Source organism: Notolabrus celidotus, chromosome 17, assembly GCF_009762535.1.
Source record: "Notolabrus celidotus isolate fNotCel1 chromosome 17, fNotCel1.pri, whole genome shotgun sequence".
NCBI classification, from domain to species: domain Eukaryota; kingdom Metazoa; phylum Chordata; class Actinopteri; order Labriformes; family Labridae; genus Notolabrus; species Notolabrus celidotus.
The window spans coordinates 18,740,830-18,762,800 of NC_048288.1; the positions used below are offsets into that span (position 1 = coordinate 18,740,830).

The window sequence follows — 21,971 nt, forward strand, 5'->3', positions numbered from 1 at the left end:
GATTTAACACAACAAGAAAATGAGATATTATAAAACAGACAATTATCAGAGCTTTCTAGGAACTTGTTTAGAATAAAAGAAGTTCTAGTCCTTGGTGTACCTCTCCTTGAAGGTGATGAAGATCTGGTAAAGGTCCTGGGCACTTCTGCTGTGGACTGACTCCTGGATCTCAAGTAGTAGACATTTATGAACTTTAACCAGGTCCTGAAACACAGTAGCAAAGAGTCATTCATGTTGATCTATGTGTGTTTATTCTAAAAAGGGTTTAACTAACAACTATCTTCGCTGTAATCCTTTCCTTTTTAATGCATCATTCATCAGGTCTATAAAAATAAAGAGAGTCATTATAAAGCTTATCTCAATTCTCAAAATGGCCAAACTGCTGCCATGATACAAAAACTCAAATATACTTTGTCTGTTAGCGCACAAGACAACCAAGGAGCTGGTGTGAGGAAAAATGAGGTTGTTTTCTGTCCATCAAACTCGATGAATCATATAAGTGTAACTGCATCTTAAAAGAAAAACGGCATTATGTATTTGCATGTGAGCATGCTAACGGGCTTAAGAAAGATGTAAGCTTGGAAAATAATGCTGCTGATATCAGCATGACAATCATCACCGTGAGTATGACTGCCCAATTCTGTTATATGTTCAACGACCTTTGCTTCTATACCAACTACTTAAAGATGCTTCAGTCAGATAATTCATGTTCTAGAGGGTTTAAAATGTTGAAGTAGCAGAACACCGTTTGTGATTAGTGTCTACGGTGGACATCATCACTCCTCACAGATTTATTTTACATTCAGAAATTTGAAGAATGATGAGATTGTATCTCAAACCACCCTGGTCATAGCCTGAAGATGGATGCTGGGAGGAGGTGGAGCTGAAAGTATGGGTGTAGTGCTGGTTCAGGGCAGCGGAGGGCGATGACAGAGCAGAAAGAGACCGGAAATCTGTCAGACCTCCAAATTAAGAGGAAGGTTGTTTTCGAAACCGCCTACTATACTAGCAGTACGTACTGATTTGGCCAAATTCAATATGTAGTAAGTAGTAGGTGAACAAGAGCAAAATCTGCAGTATGCCAAAACTACCCAGATGTCTACTAATCAGGAAAATACCTCAGTATGCATCGGAACAGTCTGCCTCATGTACTGTATCCCACATACTACATTCAAATGCAGTATGTAGTATTGGCGCTTTTCAAAAAAAAAAAAAAAGAGAGAATGATCCTTACATTGAAAACCCTAGCCTTAACCCTAATCCTAACCCTGACCGGGGTCAGATGTCCGACCACACCCTATAACTACCACTTTTTCATATTTATGCTCAACAACATGTTCACATGCTCCAGATTAGTGGGTTGCTGTTAATACACAAACGATGTCTGCCAATAATGACAGAAGAAATAAAAATGAAGTGCACCCCTGTGACTGATATTTGGGATCTCAAGAAGTAAAATCAGCTTAAAAGTATGGACTACAATAATACCAATTAGAGTCAGTCTGCTACAGAGTGAAACAGCAAACACTGAATTCATGCTCTGATTCAAATCTGAATCTGACCACGTGATGTTTTGTCCCAGAAGAACTCCAGACAGGATGTTATTTTTAACATGAAAGTGCTTTATTCAGTGTTTTCTCACCTGTTTTAAAGATAAGTAATCAACTTTATTATGAACACCTTTGTCATTTTCTCTGTGACCTGTCAACGTCTCATCAGTACATAAGCCACAGTGATAAGGACCTGTGTGACAGGAGGCTGATCTCCACTTTCTGAGAGAAACACTTACCGGGATATTCACAAACAGCTTCTCCATCTCGGCCATGGTTAAAAACATGGTGAGGGGTGTCATAAAGTGCTGCAGAGAGAAAGGGAAAGAGAGACGGTGTGAGTGCAGCTCGCCCCCTCTGGAGTCAGAGTGAGAAAGTCATTTTCAGAGAAGTTATTATATTATAGAAGCCGGCAGTTAAGAGCTGCAGTCAGCAGAAACAAGCAGGAGCGTCTGGGTCACCACAATAATCTCATTTTCAGAGTTTAATGATTTCCTCTCTCCGCTCAGTCACCTCCACGTCTCCAAGGAGCGAGCGCGCACAAACTAAAGTCCACAAACACTTCATATCCAAAGTCATCTACTGAGGGAGCCCGCAGGGAAATCTGCAGAGCGCTTTTCACAGACATGAGCGAATGTAAGGAGGAGAGGACAGGTGGGTAAGGAGGAGGAGGAGGGCTGTGAAAGTACAGGTCAGGAGGAAAAAAAATCCACCTTAAAAAAGCTCCTCTTGTAGTTAGTGCCTCATTTTCTCTGCTGGGATCTCTCATTACCCACTACTAATTTAAAAATAAAAACATACCCTCTCATTTCTATCAGCAGGGGCAGATTTGTTACTAAACTCATTATTTTTTCCATTAAACCCAAAAAACCCTTTCACAGTTTCTCTTACTTTATGTGATAAGGAGGCCAAATTGGTTTCTAGAGCTCTGACTGTTTCAATGGTAAAAAAAAAAAGTTAACTTCACAGTGAGTTTACATCCACTGCGGTCAGTGTGGGCTGAGAGGATGGAGAATCATTTGGATTTGGGGACATATTTATGATGACATGTGGATCAATGCGTTGAGTTTGATGGATTCCAGTCACAGTGAAGTTTTAATAAACACATCTCTGAAACGCAATATTGGCGGTTTGATCAGAGCTCCTGCTGTCACATCCCAAAGTGACCTTGCACAAGATTCTGAACCTCAATTTGCTCACGGTGACATTAGGCATTTTTCGACCGGAGGAACTTTACCCTGGAACTAGGGACTTTACCCCGGAACTACGTGCGTTTTGACTGGTGGACCTAGGGGCTAAATTTAGTTCAGGAGTAGATAATCCCCCCCCTAAAAAGCCCCTGCTAGGGGGGGTAGTACTTTTCAAAGGCCTTGGGGCTTTCGGGGGGCAGGGCCTGCAATGCTGAGCGTGTCTGATTGGTAGATAACCTGCAGTGTTTTTATTCCGCCCACTGTCCACGATAACATCACACACATCTGTGATCTGTTCTATCTGTTTTGTATGTGTGTAATTTTCAAAAGAAGAAGCTGTGATTTACTTGATTTAGCAGCTTGTAACAGTAGTCCTCTCTCAGCCCACCGTGAATGCGTCTCTCCCGGTGTTACGGTTTTAAAAGTGACACTGTAAACTGGAGTCCTTCAGCTGAATGTAACAGTGTTTGTGGAGTTTACACAGTTGTTGAAACACAGAGTGGGTTGTAAGATTCAATATCCTCATCAGATAAGTATTCAATGATCGTCTAAAGACGTTTATGAGGGATGCATCCTGCTGAAAGTCTCCAGTTAATAGGGTTGCAGTTTAAACCAAAACACCCAGTAGTCAGCTGTGTGTGAATGAGATGAGCTAATACTGGTAGTCCCCTGCTATAGCAGCGTCTGCCATCAGTGTGTGAATGTGACGAGTTGTGTAAAAGTTATGTTTGAGTATAAGTCCATTTACCATTTATGAAGTATGTGTGCGCACTATGCTTGTAAAAAATGTTGGTAGTTCAATACATTTCAATATCATGTGCTTCAAAACAATTCAGCCTTTGTTATTGAAAAGTACTTAAGATTTTGACAAGAAAAAGATCTACACTATTTCACAAAAAGCTGCCACGAGCAGAGAGAGAGAGAGAGTGAGCTTTGTTAATGACAACAGAGAGAAACAAAGAAACATACCTTCTCTATAGACTCCAGGGTCTCTGTGTATTTCTCCTCTGTCTGCTTGATCTCTGTCAGACAGCAGCTCCTGATGTCAGTCTCTACCTGCTTCTGGAAGGCCTGCACACACACGCACACAAATGCACACACACATACGCACACTTTGTAAACTTAATTTAAAAAGGTATCAATATATTAATTTTATATCAAGTTCACTTTAAGGCATGAAAGTGAAGTGAATATTAAAGCATGCTTCTCTAATCTAAATGATTACGATTATGACTGTGTGAAGAGTGTGAGCAGAGGTTAAGAGTGGTGGACTGACCGGAGGAGGGATGACTTCTGTCTTCATCAGGTCCTCATAGATCTCTCCTCCATCTTCATCATCATACACGCAGTCATACAGGTCCTCCTCATCCTCCACGCCGTTCTCACTGCAGCACACAGAGTAGTACACCTGTACCTTAGACTAATCATGACATTACAGCTGTCACAGCCATCCGACCGTGAGGGGTTAACAGTTTTACTCCTCATAAAGAAACCACAGGAAACATTCACACAGAGTGGATTTAAATACGATACTCTGAATCCTGTTAGTCAGGGACAACACTTAATCCATGGCTGTGAAAGAGGCTCACACACACACTCTCAAACACACACAAACACACACACAAACACACAGGCAGAGACTTTTTTGTGTGTAGCCACAGGCCTGTTCTCTCAGTGTTCACAACTGAGCCAATTACATACTGAACCTTAGAGACGGTGCTAACATGACATGACTCAGTGCTCATTTGTGTGTTTTAAAATTGGCACCTAAGAGTGAGATGTGCTCCGGTGGAGGGAAACATGAAGGAGGAACTCTTAAAAAGGAAGTTTGATACAGAACATGGAAAGGATTTATACTATTTATACTTTAAATAGATAGTTCTAAATGCAAACCACCATCCCCTTGGTTTACTGCTACAGATTTCTAAGTGATATTGGTATTCATATTGTTAATGTAGTTATATCGTCAGTATTGTGAATGTTATTATCACTGTCATTATTATCACAATTCTTATTTTATTATGTTATTATTATTGTACTGTATTGTACTTTATTTATTTTATTTACTTTAGGGGAGAACAGGGTTGGTTGTCACACGGGTTGGTTGGCACACTCGTTATATCTCGCCACCAGAGAACACTTTCTCTCAAATTGGAGTATGGACATTTCCAGAATTAGGATCAGAGCTCACCTACAAAGTCTTCTCTGGAGTAAGACAGCTGAACTTGAGGTGAGAGGACTTTTAGTGTTTTTCATGTCAAATTGTAAATATTCAGCTCCTCAGTATTTTTCTTCTAGGCTTTTAAACGATGGGTTTATAACAAAATAAGTGTTACCCTTACAAAGTGTGAGGGGAAAGCTATAGTTTAGATTTTTATTAGCTAGCTAAGTAGTTGTTAGACGGTTGTTAGCCTTGATGCTAGCAAAACATTCCAGTTAGGGTAGGTCGTCACATTCTCTTTGGGGTTGGTTGTCACATGTAACAACCGACCCCTAGGTTGGCAAAATCATGCATGGTGAAATGAGTTGGAGTGTGCAGACCCTACATTTGCCATCACTGTAACTCAGACAGTGACTGCATGTAGCCTAGTTGAGTAGGCCATTTTTGTTAGGCCTATCTGTTTGGTTCTTTATGTTGTTATATAGGCTGGCCTAAAGATGTGTTTCCTGTTCATGTTCCTTGCCCATTTTATGTTAAAATGCATTAAGTTATGTAGGCCTATCACTTGTCAGTGCAACTAAACTTCCAAATTTAGTTCTGCCTTCTTGCCTTTTTCAAAAGATTTTCCCATTGAAATACCATTGTGACAACCAACCCCATAGTGTGTGACAACCAACCCCGTGATGGGGTTGGTTGTCACAATGTGTCAGAGTATCTTTGATAGTTAATTGCCTCTTTGTTACAATGAATTGGAAAATGAGAAGGATACACATTTCAAGCCAACACCTTAAGCTTCAATTTAATGTAGGAATGACTATTGAAAGATGTTTCGATGATGAGCAATCATCAAAACAGTAAAAAGTGTGACAACCAACCCCGTTCTCCCCTATTTATATTATTTATTTACTTTCTTCTGGTCCTGTCTCTTGGCTTATGTCTGTTCCTTAGAGTGTAAATTTAAAGAAGGGTCAGTTGATTTATATGACTGAAAAAAGAATTTTAGAATTGAGATATTTGGATATTTATTTTCATAAAGGTAAATTCTCACTAGATGTGTTAACGACATCATATTATCAGGTCGTTGTTTTTTGTGAGATTTTTATTTTTTTATTTACTTTATATGGATTTTGTTTTACTAAAAAAGAAAGAAATATTCATGTTTTTAAGATGTATTGTAAAGTGTAATAATGACAAGATATCTTAATAAAGAGAATTACAAAAAAATAAATAGATAGTTCTAGTTTTTTTTTTTAAGTGTGGATGTATGAGGTACTTGTGGATAGCAAGTGTATTACCCACAGCAGATCCTGGTCAGCTCGGCAACACTTACTACAGACAAGTACGCAACACAACCACACATGAGGTATCCTTTCAAGAGTGAGACGGTTGATTATACTGACAAATGTAAAGGAGGGGTGACATAGTTTATAACTCAATCATATTTTGGGCTCAAAATGACTTACAGGAACAAAAAGGACATCCGTTTGGTGTTTCATTAGCAAACATAATCTAACCCACAAAAAGCAGATCTCTTTTTGTTGGCTGTTGTGTCTCCTCTTGTTTCCTCTTTATTCTTAAGAAACTACCACAATACTTTGGCCACACAATAACGGTCATGTTCCACTTCGGGAAAACAGCTCTCATGTAGACCCTGAACAGACGTACTCGATAAGATCCTCCAGGTGATTGTAGATATCCTCGTCTTCAAGGGTCTCTTCTGAGGGAAACGGCCTGAAAACACAAACAGAGAGTTCTGTGTAAGACTGAATCACTGAAACTTGGGAACAGAAGGCATTATATCATACTGTGTCACAATTTCTGTGATGGACAAACTATCATGCCGTTTTGTACATCTCCTGTGAATATTTTTTATATAGATTGATTTCATTAGCGCTTACCTGATTCCAGTTTGTTGTGCTGTGGCTGAGTGAGACAGTTTAGACAGAGTGTCTATAACCTGCAACAGAAACAAGGAAACATTATTATCATGATCTATTATTTATTCTTACATTCACATGATGGGCTTCAATTTAAGTGAACCACTGCTATTACAGGACACTGACTACTTCATGTTTCTAAAATAATATTCAGTCATATTTGTGACTGAATTTAATGTCCTGCAGATTTGGTCATATGGCTGCAATAATGAGAGCAACCACATGAGGGCAGCAAAGTCAAGCACTACAGAACTGCTGCTAACATCCTGTGACTGTTGGTGCAACAATGGACATGCAATGGTAACTCCTGAGAACACTTCAGGTATGACAGGAGGAAACCATGCACACATCCTCATCGGGAGTCTTTTAAAGTTGCACGAACATAAAAACCTGCTTAGAAGTGAGAGCTGCAGTAAACATGCTATTCGTCAAAAAGGGAGAAAAAAACTATCAGTTTTGATAATCTACATAAGGTATAAGTCACTGTTTAGAGATACAAAATTCTGTAAATGTAAATATGTTCTTTTTTTTCCATCTTAATATTTTTGAGTTTTTGATAAAACTAAACACTTAAGAGGATGTCATCTTGGGCATAGGAAACATTTATCAACATATTGGTGATTTCTGCCTTTTAAAGAGCAAAAAGTACATACTTTCTTTCAGACAGTAGATCCATCAAATGAATCAACAACTTATAAGACAGGAAGAAGAGAAACATGTTGAGCGAGAGAGAACGCTGCTCATAAAAAGCAGCATAAAACGAAGTGGACTCAGAGCAGAGCAGCGTTACACGCAGCGATCAGTAATTGATCGTTCTGTGAAGTTAACAGTGTGCTCTTATTGGCTGACATGATTGTTATTAGTATGACATGTAATTTCACGCCGCTGTGCTCGGAGCTGCCACTGCCCTTGACCCTCTGTCATGTGACCTGTTTGACTAATAAGCACCTGATGCATCAACAATGCAGATTCATGATCAGAGTCCATTCTGCAGGGAGATCTGATCATGAAGACACGTCGAACATGAGATCATGTTGGTCATCTGTACCCGGATAAAACACACAGAGGTGCTGATACAAACATGGCTGCATATTCCCCCTTCTCCCTCTCTCATTCTCTTACACAAACACACACACACACACATACATGCGCGTGTCACGAACGTAACAGAGACACATTAGGCCTGGAGCACAAGCTCTCAGGGATCAATACTGATCACACAACCGGCCGCTCCTCCCCCACAGAACTAACTCACAAACACACAAAGGACACACACATTTCTGCTGACGTCCTTTAAACGGTACCACAGTGGTTCTGCTGATGTGAGATGTGATGTGCGTTTAGTGTCAGTACTTGTAATTTGTAACCAGCAGGTTATCTGATTTAGATAACAGGAGTCGTGTCGACCAGCAGCACAACATGGCAACGATCAAACAGCATCACAACCTCCACATGAAGGTTGAGACACTGACAGACGTTTCATGATTCATAAATCATCACAGACATCAGACACATCCAGGCAGCCTCTGCAAACCCATCTGTTTACATATGTTTAGAGGCTCTGCTGCATATGTTGTCATTGTCATTGTATATAATACATATTTATGGACTATTCCAATGAATCATTATTCCTTTAGCTGTGCCGACATAAACCACCCTGCTTATTTTCAACAGTAGTCCTTCAGATAGATGTTTTAAAGCATGTCAGGTGAGAAATAAAGAGGTTTTTATGTCCCGAGTTCAAGGAGTTACAACTGATAAAATACCTGATATTAATGTAAGTGAGTTAGAGTTCATTCATCTTTAAACTTTTAGACTTCTTCCCTCAAAAACTGCTCTTATACAGAATCAGACAGTGTGAATTGATGGACCTCTGCAGTCCCTACTCTGGCCTCTGCTCCAAGCTACAGGACTAAAACTGCATCAACAAAAACTAGTATGAAATACCCCTAATCTACAGCTCAAGCGACAGAGGCCAAGTTGCATTGTGGGTAACTATTCAACAGGTTTGTAAAAGATGTGTTTGAACCATAGACTGTATAAAATATGGGCGTAGTATCCGTGACGTCACCCACCTTTTTCTAAAGCGCTGTTTTGAGGCCAATGGGCGGCGGGAGCCATATTGCTGCTGACAAGCGAGTGTGACGTGAAGAGGCGGGCTTTGAGCCTCCTAGCCAACAGCTACAGTGTTCCCGCCTGTCAATCAAGTCAGCTGTGCCTCTCATTGGAAGACTTGTAATCTCAATATCTTCGAAAGTACCACAATAGAAAAAAAATCACCCCCCAGACTACACTCGTCTTTTGTACCAGGCTGTAAACATGTTTATTTCTGCTGTAAAGATCGGCTTTTTCCCATTCATGTGTGACTTCAGGTACTTCCGGAGCCAGCCTCAAGCGGATCCTTGATGAACTGCAGTTTTTAATACTTCCGCATTGGAATCATATTTTTAGACCGCAGGTTACTGCTTTGTTTGAATGTGTTTTCATGTCATTGTTAGTCTGATGATCTTCAGCTGCATTCACATGTGCACTAAACTCCCAAAGACTTCCCAAAAGCTTTGGGGTAAGCTGCATGTTTGAATGCAAACAGACAAAGTTTTGACCCCAACTTTCAGCAAACTTTTTCCTGCCAGCCCGGTGGTAAAATTCCCCAAAGAAGTCAAGGTGAGCCGATGGAAGAATGCAGCAGGACGGATAAAGACGTCTGAGGTTGAAGAAGGAGAAGACGAGAGAAGTTTGTGTTTCTGTTTACACGTAGCATTTCTATAAGTGTAAAAACTGTCACCATAGTCTGGGTCTCTGTTGCTTCTGTTACTTTCATACACTGATTTTGATGTCACGTCCTGCCTCATGAGACTCACCCAACACTTGTCCATCACCCGTCTTCTAACAGGCAAGACCTCATGCTGTGAGGGACACGAATGAACGAGCAACAATGGAAAGTTTAGGGGGGGTTTTCGGGGGGGGCTCCTGGAAGTTTTCTTGAAAGTTCATATGTGAAATAGGTTTCTAGAGCAGATCTTTCATGTCAGACCAATGTATGATATTCACACATCTTTAGGTCGTATCCTGATCATTTTAATGACATTTTCTGTCCACTCAGATATTTTTTTTATCAGTAAGAGAAGAGTAAGAGATACACCATCCAAAACATTCACTTTGAGTCTGTTTCAATACTTGGAAGTGTCTAAGCTGTGAGCTGGAGCTTAAACATTGACTGCTGTTAGTTTGACCTTTATCAAGTGAAGAGAAAGAGAACTGAGAGTGATAATATCCCTCTCAGTAAAATAAACACTCATATTATGAGTGTTTATTTGAACATTTTGGACTATTTGTGATTCATTCATGAATAGATGTGGTTTCAAACACACGTGGCTGCATCCAACCAGACAAGGGGGTTACAATCCTTCCACCTTGCTGTCACTGATCCTCACACAGTTATCAGACAGAGATGACAAAGTTCTCACTCTAATGAAGGAAGGCCTCGACATGTGGAGTCTGGCTGGCTCGAACATTGTGTCCAGAAGCTGCAGATTGTTTCTGAACACAGCTCTGGAGGGTTTCCAGCCTGCGCTGGCAGAGATTTTAGAGGACGAGTTGTGTTTCTTTTGCTTTTTTGGCTTCACTGAATACAGAATGAGTCACATTCCCTCACCGCAGATCTGACCATCTGCACAAAGCTGGGAGGAGCTTCCGAGCACTCACAGGATTTACATCCATCAGCAGTCAGAACAGGTTCTAAAGATATATTCCTAAGATGTCGACAAAGGAGGTTTATCTAGAAGAGGAAACATCAGTCAGAAAATACAAATATAGATTACTTCTTCTGCAAGGGTTAAAAATAAACCATGATTCAGTGTCACACGGACTCCAATGCTGGTTCAGTTTGTGCTCTTTAACGCTGCACTGAGTAACTGTGTCATCATACAACACAAACTGAACCATGTTTCAGACTGCCCGATAAAACACTGAGGTCATGCTGTGGGTTTGATTCACAGTGTTTGAACATGAAGCAGAGGACAGACGCGGAGCTGTGTGTGTGGGGTAAGGAGTGGGGGTCTGGTCCTCTGATGGAGGCTAATAAACCTGCTGTGCTGCTGAGCTAATGATTCACAGCAGAGTGATTAGAGCAAGGCGAGGGATGTGTCTGCAAGGATGGAAGGGAGACGAGTAAAGAGTGTGTGCGTGTGCGCAAACTGTCTGGAAGTGTTACAGTAAAAATGCAGTAATTTAGCTTTTAGAAATGATCGTATTTCACACTTGAATGAGTTTAAACAACTCTGATGCAGAAACTGGATCAATTGAAATCTCCTCTTAAATCAAAGATAATAAACTAAACATAGAAAATGTAATCATATTCATTTTGCAAACAGCATGCACTCAGTATTATCCCACTGCCATGACATGGATCAGATATTAAATATGGGTTCATAGAAGACATGTTTACTGTTTTCGCAGAAAGATCCATATTAGCCACATGTATCAGGTTACACGCGTTTACACAGCTTTATGATTCTGTCATTATAAATCTAAAAGGACAACTAGAATAAAAATGACTAAACGAGGAGAGACAGAGTTTGACCTTCCATAATGTACGACTTTGACAGTTTCCTTTGAATGCTTAACTGTGGCTTGTTTTTCTGTTTGCTGTCAGTCATGACGTAAATCTCTTTTCACATTTAGCTTTAGCAAACACTTATGTGTGTGTAATATCACAGCCTACTGGACTGTGGATTTACGTTGTTGTTAATAGACTTACAGGCTGTTTACATAGAAATGGCCATTCCTTTTCAGAGAAACAGCGTTTTGAGGTGCTAAAAACACAAACTTTGAGGTCACACAATGAAGATGTGTGATGCATGAAAGATGTGCAACATGTTGACTCTGTTACTGGTTTCACACGCACCGCAGCTTGATGTCCCAGTTTCACACACACGCTTCACTCCCCCGCTCTGTGCTTCTTTTATTTCATTGTTTCCCCTTAAATTACGGAATATGAGCTAAAAATAGACTGTTAGGTAACCCGCTGAGACACATACAGCTGCAGATGTATATTTTTTGTTACTGCAGACTTTTCCTCACAAACCCAGAAAAGAATACTCTTCTTTATTATAAAGAAGCCACATGAATACACATGAGGAGGAAAACACATCACAATGACTTTAAAAGACTGTGACTCAAATCTCAGACCTCTTAGTGACTTTTGAATCACTCTAAGATTGAGCAAACTCTAGGTAGTTTGCAGGGTCACGGTTTCTTAGACTAGAGATACAATCCTGTTGACGTTATTTCCCATCATGCTCCTGGTGAACATTTACAAGAAACGAAACAGAAACATTGTTTGTCCACAGCTGTTTACATGAGCAGTGGTGCGTGTAATGATGATTGAGGCGATAACGACAGCAGCATTGGCATGAACATTAACATTAATAGTCCTTCATACTTCAAACTTTAACCTGTTCCTCAAAGTTAATAGCCCCTGTGCTATAACTATGAGCTAACAGCTAACAAGTGTCAAACCGTGGCATCTCAATCAGGTGACAGCAGCTCCCCATGTTTACTGTCTTGTTAGCTGCTTTCTGTTTGCTACTGACTGGAGAGCAGTGGTTGATCGATATCCATTTTCAATGGCTGATGCCGATAATTGGAGGGCAAGTTGTCTGAATGTCAATATATACTGTCAATATCACGTCGTGTTGTTGTTGTTGTTGTTGTTTCATTTGATAAATGTGTTTCTGTAGCATGCTGTTAATTAATGTGACACTGACCCTCTGACAGCACTAATAAATATCAAATACTAATATTAAGCTTAATTTGATATTCAATCTTCAAACTCCTGGTCTCATACAGAGACATTAGTGTTAATTTTAGCATGTTTTATAGCCAGATAAAAACACTTTACTGGAGCTTTAAGTAAGGCAAAACAGGGCTTTATGACACCTTACACCAAACAATCCACATGACAGGTGTGCAAAACCTCAATAACCCCTTATTCTTTCATTGGAAAAATGTTTAAAAAAGTGAATTGCTTGGTAAATTGTTTGGTATAAAGCCAACATAAAATATCTAATCAATGCTGAAAGAACTGTTAACAAACTGAGCTCTGATTTCAAAATGATAAAAACTTGCACAGCTTTGTTAACGGTGCTGCGAGCAGTTTTCATGTTGTGTTGATTCTGGTGCCCCCTCTGGATGTAATTGGTAGTGTTTTTTCTAGGATGAAGACTGCATGTCCCATGAGCACTATCACCCCCTTTGGTAAAGATGTGTCTCTTGCCCAAGCTTGCTTTTGTTGTTAAAGTAAACTAACTAATACTAATCTTTTTTTAATACTTATTTTCTTTGTTCAAGATACATTTCTGCAGGAAGTAAAGTGATGAGGTAATTTATTCATTTGTAGCTACGTCAAATTACCAACTATAGTGTAACAACTACATTTGGAAAATTTTGATTTATTATCGTTAGTTAGCTAACAAAATGTGAGCAGACGTACCGGTTTATTGTCACCCATCACAGCCTCAGTGTCATGATGTGTGCTCCAGTGTCTCAATAATGTTGAATAAGGTTAATATACACTGGTCCTCAAAGATTAGTGAAGCATCCACACACCAGCATAAACATTAAATCCTTTTCGTATCCATTTTCCTCTTTTTGCTATCAAAGCCCTGATTGTAGAGTTTCTCTGTCTAAAACAAAACTTGTCTAAAATAGACATCATACATCTTTTTGCCTCAGTATAAAGAAATAACCAATATGATCACTGATAACCTCGTGTAGGTTAATGAAGAGGAATCAGTATAAGAGTGAGCTAGAGTCATTACAGCTGAAATGTACAAGTTTTTGCTGATTTCCATAGAAACGTGCAATGAAAACTATGGCTGATAAGCTGTGTATCTTTGCAGGTCAGTACCAAGTTAGCTGTGACAAACTACTCAGAACGATTTCACATCCGCAGCACCATGAACCTTCGTCCAGCTAGGATTCACAGCGTCTAGGCTAATATACCTGCTCTGGTATGAAAAGAGTTTTAAATTTTCCAGGACTACTTAACAATGATGACACAAATGCAAAGGTAGAGTCCTGCTTGTACTAGATCAATCAGAAAGGTTGAACACCACAAATCCTCTCCCTTGATTCCTGCACTTTAAAGCGCCACTACATGAAAGGGCTTTCATTTCTGAGGAGCAAAAGCACTGGATTTAAATGTAAGAAAACTGGCCTCAGAAATAAAGATGCACTGATTTTTTTTTTGCTGATGTAACCACGGGACAAGATTCCCATGAAAGTGACCCGGAGTCTCTACAGTATAGGTGAGACTGACCTGGAATCAGCTGTTAGCTTCAGGGTTTCTCACCCACACGTATGACATAAAACATAAAAGAAACACTCGAGGGGGCTGATCTGACCACAGCTAACACGCAGGTGTGAACGCACCTTCAGAGAGTGTTAACATCATCTGCACCCTCACTGAACTGACAGCTTTACAGGAGGGTTGTGTGTGTGTGTAAACTCAGAGTTAGAATGATGTCTTTTGAAAAGTTTATTTAAGAGCCATGCAGCAAACTCTCCAAAGACCCGGAGGAGGACATTCATTGAGTTTGAATTTCATGTGAGAGGAACAACAGGCTGTAATCCAGACGCGGCAATTTATTTAAAGAGTCAAAAGTAAAAGTAAAAGTAAAAAGAAAGATAAAGAGCTGTTTGGGTTAAAAACCTGTAAACCCACTGCAAACAAACACCAGTCAATGTTTCCTTTCAATGCAACTGTTTCTTGTTTTTTCAGGCTGTGCTTGATGAAACATTTATAAATAGCAGGAAAAGCCGGTCAGTGAAACTGTGTGAAAAACAAAAAGCTGGAACATGTTTTACATCCAACATTTTGCTGCTGGAACAGAAAGAAACAACGATAAATGTTTAACGGCCTCCTCTCTGTTCCTGTTTCTATGCCTGATGGCAAACAATTCACTGAGACAATTAAAGAAACACAAAATTTACATAAAAACATGAAAACATAAAAACAGAGAGAGCCAGAACAATGCCTGCTGGTTAAAGAAACATGTGTGGGTGTGTGTCAGTGTGTGCATTCATTGATTTTGTTTTGTTTCCTGTGTTAAGTGTGTATCTGCACATGAGATTGATTATTGTAACTGTGCATATGTGAATGTGTATGTGTGTGTTGGTTTGACAGATGCAGTGTGTATGTGTGAAGAATTCAATCCGCTCAGAGAGGAGCCAATAAAATGCTGATTGGCTCACAGTGAGGAGTTAATGTTTGCAATCAGCTGCACGGCTCATTAAAGCCCATAATACATAATTAGTGTGTTTGGATTTACAGACGTGATTGGGAGGCGACACACGTTCACTCAGTCTTCAGCCTCGGCATCATTCAAACCACAGCTCTCCAAATCTAGCACACTTTACATGAATTAAACCTGCAGACATGCATGTGGGGGAACTTTTCCCGTCTTTACAGTCAAAGATAAAATCACACAGCTTCATTGAATACTTAAACGGTACATAATACTCAGTGTTTTACAAAGAAACAGAGACAGTGTCAAAGCTGTGGAGGGCAGAGGTTGTTCACCAATTGTGCATCAGAGGGGAGGTATGGTGGGGAGAAAGAAGAGCAGCATAGAGAGGGCAGCATGAGGTGTGAGATGCTGAGAGGTGTCAAATCAACTCCCGGACACTTAATGGGAGGTGTAAAAGTATATCCTGTATAAACGCCACTAATTGGTGACTGCAGAGGCATTATGAAGCCCAAAGATGGGGGTCGCCATATTGGAAATGCTGACTCCAACTAAAGGCTTTTTTCGTCAAGAGGAACTTTACCCCTGAACTACATGCGTTTCAACCGGAGGACCCAGGGTCTACATTTAATTCAGGGGTAGATAATCTCTCCCCTAAAAAGCCCCTGCTAGGGGGGTAGTACTTTTCAAAGGTCCCGGGGCTTTTGGGGGGCAGGGCCTGCAATGCTGAAAGGGTCCGATTGATAGATTAACCGCAGTGTTTTTATTCCGCCGGCCCCCCACAATAACATCACACACATCTGTGATTCACTTGATTTCTCTTTCTTTACTTTGTTCTATCTTTATTTTATGTGTGTGTACTTTTCAAAAGAAGAAGCTGTGATTCTCTTGATGTAGCAGCTTGTAACGGTAGTCTTCTCTCAGCCCACTGTGAATGAGTCTCTCCCGGTGTTCCGGTTTTAAAAGTGACCCTGTAAACTGTAGACCTTCAGCTGAACGTAACGGTGTTTGTGGAGTTTACACAGCTGATGAAACACAGAGGGAGATTTAAGATTCCATATCCTCGTCAGATAAGTATTTGATGATCGTCTAAAGACGTTTATGAGGGATGCATCCGGCTGAAAGTCTCCAGTTAACAGGGTCGCTGTTTAAACCAAAACACCGGCCGATTTCTGCCATGGCTTTTTGAGTTAAAAAGGATTTTAAAGTCGTGTTGAAACGTCTTTGCTACTCGCACTTATCTCCTCTCATGTGTTGATTCAGTGAATTCATCTGTGATGAAATATAGCACAATCTAAAACACAGCTGAGTCTCTTCCATGCTAACAGGCTTACTGTTGTGTTGCCCATAATGATACCTGCCTGCCCGTCTGCTTCTATGGTGTCGTGATGAATGGCATTTGTCTTTGTTTTACTGCCCTCTACTGGTCTGGTGGTGTAGTGCATTTACTTTTTTTTCGCCATACGTCACTGGCCTGATTTGCACAATCTACTTGGGGAACACACCCACATGTCACTCAAAGAGGCCATGCCCCTAATTATAAATTCATCCTGTACTGAGGCTCTATGGGGACTGACTCACTTTAGAAGACAGTCTCTAGTGGACAGAACAGGAACTGCAGTTTTGGTTCTTCAGCACTTCTTACCACCACATGTTACGTCCTGTGTAAAACTAGATTTAATTGAGGTTCTTTGCTATGCTCTTCATAGACTCCACATCCTGGTGTTATAGGAAGTGGGTTTTTTTAAGTTTTAAATGCACACATGGTTGTTTTTTTAAGGTAAAGTTTGCCCCTTGATGAACCCCTCTAGTTGTTTGTATGGGTTATTAAAGAAAGTTGAGACCCTCTGTTATCAGAGAAAGAAGAATGAATCTGCTCTGAGAAAGATATCTGCTCCAAACCTGATCTCTGTGTACAGATTCTGCAACAAATGCAGGATTTGCAGGTGTGGAATGGGGTTTTGGTATTTGGGAGTGTTCTGGTTTTGCTTTGTGGTCTGAGCAGTATTGTCCACCGCTGTTCGGCAGACTCTAGTCATGAAAGCAGTCTGTGTGGAGAGAAAAAGAGGAAGAAAAGTACGAACCCAAGAACCCTTTGACAAACATCTGACAAGGATTTAGTTCTCAGAAATGTCTTTAACAGATATCTGCATGTGAGGGCAGCTAACACTCCGCTCCAAGACATCATCTTTAAACTCCAACTCAAGGCTTGCTTCTCCAGTTGCAGATGGATAGTGAAAAAACATAAACTCCCAGAAATGAAAGTCTTGATTGGAAAGCCTTTATCATTGACCAGGGGGCCAGGACACTCTAAAAAGTTGTGAACATCATCAGATGATAGCGGATTGCTTCAAACTCAACCATGGATACTCCTGTCTGCGGGGGAATTGTTCAACATTCATGCCATGACTGCAACTTGTGTCATCGCATAACAGAAGACAAGAGAGAGGCCGGGCAGCTGAAATAAAGACACAACTACAACTTCACCTCAGCTCTCAGCCCCTCTGAAAGGAGAGCGAACAGCAGTCTTAGCTCTATGATCCTGAATCTCTCTCTTATTAACTCCAACACTTTAGCTTCAGGTCAGAAAGTAAGGTCATCTCTTCTGTCCAGGTGCATCACATCAACCTGCACAGCCTCAGGACACACACACACACACACACATACACACACACAATGTTTTATGGAGAGCGTATCGCACATTAGTATGGTTTTCACACACAAACACACCGTGAGCATCCTGATGTTTCCCACGCACCTCTAGGCCCTGAACACATCCGATCTGACAAATCATCACCTGTCTGACAGGTGAGCTCACTGCAGCTGGATCTCATAGCGACTGAATCAGCAGGCTGCTCACTACTGAGCATCGAGTCACTGTCACACACATTCTCATTGACATTAAAACACAAACAGGGACAACTGTGCAAAGAGGGAACAACAGATAGTTGTTGTTGTATTGGTTAAGTATGAAGGCTTATCTTTTGTATCTCGCTGTTGTGTTTTCACAGCCCTGCACCTCTGTGATGTGAATGTATAACCTTCATCAATAAAAGCAATGGTAATCCAAGTTTCACTGGGTTTGTTATCTACGGTGGCACTGGAGGACTAAACAAATTTACAAAAGATGAAACACTTTCACAAAGTTGGAATAAAATTTACATTTTGGGAAACAAGTTTAAATTTAAGAAAACAAAATTAGAAAATTAAAACACTTTTACCAAGGCCAAGACAAATTTACATTTAAGAAAACAAATTTACAAAATCAAAAAACACTTTTACAAGCGGTGAGACAATTTTACAAACGTCTGAACACTTTTACCATTTCTGAAATAAATCGACATTTATTTTTAACGGAAAGGGAATGTACCAAACACCAGAACTGATCCTGGAGTGATCGAGAGAGGGGTCATTTAGTTTGTTTGGATGGAAAGAAACCAACGGAGTGGCGTTTGGTACAGTGTTAATTTCGTCAACGAAATTATGACGATAAATGTTCGTCAACGACTCATTTTTTCAGGATGAAAACGAGACTATGACAAGCTAAAGTGCATCACTGATAATAAAAACTCTGACAAAAATATGTTTTTATTTTGTTGACGAGACAATGACGAGACGAAAACTTTAGTGGCCGCCCGTCGGACATTCAAAATCCATGTTCCCCCGCTGTGCGTCTAATCTTTAAAGATAAAAGTGATTCATTCCTGTGACAGGCTGAGTTATTATCTGAGGGAAGTTAGCTTGGTCTCTACCTGCAGCAGGTGTGCTTTATGAACCAGCTCCCCCCGCCTCCATGCATTTGTCTCATCTTCATTGATGATTTTTACCCCCGGTGTGCGTTAGTGACAAAGACACAACCGAGGGGACGTCTGTTTAATATTTGACGTTGTTGCCGCAAACACCATGAAAAGCTCTGCGTCTGGAGCTTGATTCATTCCAGTTTGGTGAAACATCAGACACATTTAGTAAATTTTTATAAACTCCTTGTTGAAAGATGCAGATGCATTTCAGAGTGCCGTGAACTGACTGACTGTCCAGTGCCTCTGTCGCTGGGAGGTAAATGTGTCGTAATGTGCAATACAGCCTTTTCATGGCATTTTTCTATGAATCTAGAGGATCAAGATACATTCACAGAGGTCACATCAAGAATGTTTTCTTTTGAAATTTTAGCAAGGACTGGCTTAATTAATTAACTTAAAATGTTTTGAGTTTTCTAAAACTAGACTAAAACTATAAAGGGCTGAAAAGACTAAAATGTGACTAAAACTAACAGGCATTTTTGTCTAAACACTAAGACTAAGACTAAATCTAAAATAGCCGCCAAAATTAACACTGGTTTGGTACTGGTACTCCGTTTGGTGGCGGATCCCTTCCGGTGTTTGGTACATTCCCTTTCCGTTATGAATGTAAATTAGTTTCAGGAATGGTAAAAGTGTTCCGTCGTTTGTAAAATTGTCTCACCGCTTGTAAATGTGTTTTTTTGATTTTGTAAATTTGTTTTCATAATGTAAATTTGTTTTGGCCTTGGTAAAAATGTTTTGCTAATGTTATTTTGTTTTATAAAATGTAAAAATGTTTTCCAATATGTACATTTGTAAAAGTGTTTCATTTTTTGAAACACAGCAGTTCTCTGTGTGCAGCTCAAAGAACATGTCTGCAGCCTGCCCAACCTGAGCTTGCTCTAACCACAGACTGATGTGTGGGATTATTTTCCTCTTTGATTCAGCTGCTAACTGAGAACAATCCTCCTCACAGATACGAGTCGCTCCTCAGGATCTGTCTTTGTGTCCCTGCTGTTTTTATCATTGAATCCTCTGCGCTCATTGAGCTGAAGACATAACCTCATCTCTCCTCCTCCTACACCCCAAACCAATCTACGACACGTCTCCACTGTTTCATCATGTTGTCATGACGATCTGAAACACGATCACGCAGCTAACGGACGCTGAAATGAAGCAAACAGGGAACAATAGTTTCCCAGAGGGGTAATTCAGAATAAAATATAAACTCTGATTTAAAGAGTCTCTCAGACGGAGACTACAGCACAGTTATCAGGATCCTTTTTAAAGCTGCTCCTTGTAGACTCATTAATGGAGCTGAGGGCTGAAAGACTCCAAGAAGACCCTCATCGACTGTTTCAGCTCACTGAGTGGGCTACGTGTGTGTGTATGTGTGTTCTGTTAACTTGGTCCTGAGGCGATCAGTGAAAATCCATCTGGACATTCCGCAGACCCTCCTGAGTTCTGATCCGCTGTCAGACCCCACTCTGTCAGTCTCAACCTGTGGGACCTTTTATTCAAGAAGACAGGACGACAAGGTGTTGAGATAAGTGTTGGGAAGATAAACTCTTCTACAAAATCAAACCAGTGATTGCGAATAACGAACTGGTACCTTTAGGCAGTCTGAGTCTGCTGCTTTTAAACTGGACAAGCTATAAAGTAAAGTTAAGGAATATTTAAGTGAGAACTATTGCCATGCACAGAGGAAAGAGAGGCTACATATAGCATGGGTCTGTTTTAGAAAGGGGTTGTACATCTTTAGTACCCTCTAAACCTGTATGTGTAAGACAAAATACACCTCCTAGTTCATAAAGAACTTGCAAAGGATTAAAAGATCCCAAACAGCTCTGCAGAGGAAACAGCGTCTCTGCGCATCTGTGCTGTTTTTATGGTTTAAAATCTGTTAATATGCATTCCTTTTGAGGCAAATTTGGCTCTTCTCTAGGCCAATGGTCCTCATTGCAAAATAATGTCTGACTAACATTATCTCAAACAGCTACACACAGATTGACATTTTTACATTCTGCAGAGAGATGGTGCAGTTTTATAAGGACTGACATCCTCAAACTTTCTAGTGATCATAACAAGAATGTCACCTCTGACTGGCCTAAAGAAAAATATGTGCACATAAAGTCTGTTAATATGACTCTGACTTTGTATTGTCATAATCAGGGGTTAAATCAGTCTGTGGCTTTCGGAGGATCAACTCTGGCACACACATTGTCCACATGTGTGGAGACAGTCTGGGCGGTTAAGCAGGACAAGGCTCACTGGCTCACTGTAGAGAGGGACTCTTTATAAGCTTTTAAATATAACTTAACTTTACATTAGATTTGTAAAAATGCCCTCTCCCAATACAGGTGTGCATAGCTCCTCCACCAATCTGATGCAAAACAAGAGCAAACTGCAGAGTTGGAAAACGTAATGTTTGCATGTGGGGGAAATGATGTGAGCTGTATAAGTAAGCAGCAGTAATCTACTCATAGGGAATTCGCCCCTGAGTATTAAAAAACGGCTGTAAAAACACAACATGGATGGTAGATATCTTTGAGTTAAACTTCATTTGTCCTTGATATCAGAGACTGCTGAACAATTACCAGAAGAGAAGTCTCATGTTAGCACTAAACAGTAAAATATGTTGGGTTTTGTGCATCAGAAACACACCATCAAAGAGCGTTAATAAAGAACAGACCATGAATATAAAAAATCAATGACTAACAGGCTTACAGCATTATAGAATTTAAGTTCTTCACTTAAAGGATCAAGAGGACAAGAGAGGCAGGCGTGCCGGTTCACAACACAGAACGAAGAATGAGATTTATATTTCACATATGAGCCAGCTACATCTGCAGATTGTTATGGAACAATTTCACTTAATGCTTATCTGATATTAGAGCCGCTGCATGAGAGGTTACAGTTATTACTGAGTGCGTTGATGTGTTAGCTAGCTGATGGCAAATCAACACCTCCGCTGCTCTGCAAAGTACGTAGAAGAATCTCAGGATGTATAAAACTTTCTGTTAATGTTAGGGTCATTCACTGCATGTTATTTTGTTTAATAACCTGCCGCTGTTACACTACAACAACCTGTTTGGAACATCTTTA

At 40.3% G+C, this 21,971-nt stretch overlaps 1 protein-coding gene across 1 annotated transcript in view; it reads right to left on the reverse strand.

Moving 5' to 3' along the window:
* Positions 1-21,971, reverse strand: part of LOC117828622 (guanine nucleotide exchange factor VAV3) — a 139,162-nt gene that overhangs the window by 59,388 nt on the left and 57,803 nt on the right. The window contains exons 3-8 of the mRNA XM_034705803.1: positions 6,800-6,858; positions 6,567-6,632; positions 4,017-4,125; positions 3,710-3,811; positions 1,790-1,858; positions 101-204 (exon numbers count right to left, since the gene is read on the reverse strand). Of these exons, the coding sequence (XP_034561694.1) occupies positions 101-204; positions 1,790-1,858; positions 3,710-3,811; positions 4,017-4,125; positions 6,567-6,632; positions 6,800-6,858 (509 nt within the window). The remainder of the gene's footprint in view (positions 1-100; positions 205-1,789; positions 1,859-3,709; positions 3,812-4,016; positions 4,126-6,566; positions 6,633-6,799; positions 6,859-21,971) is intronic.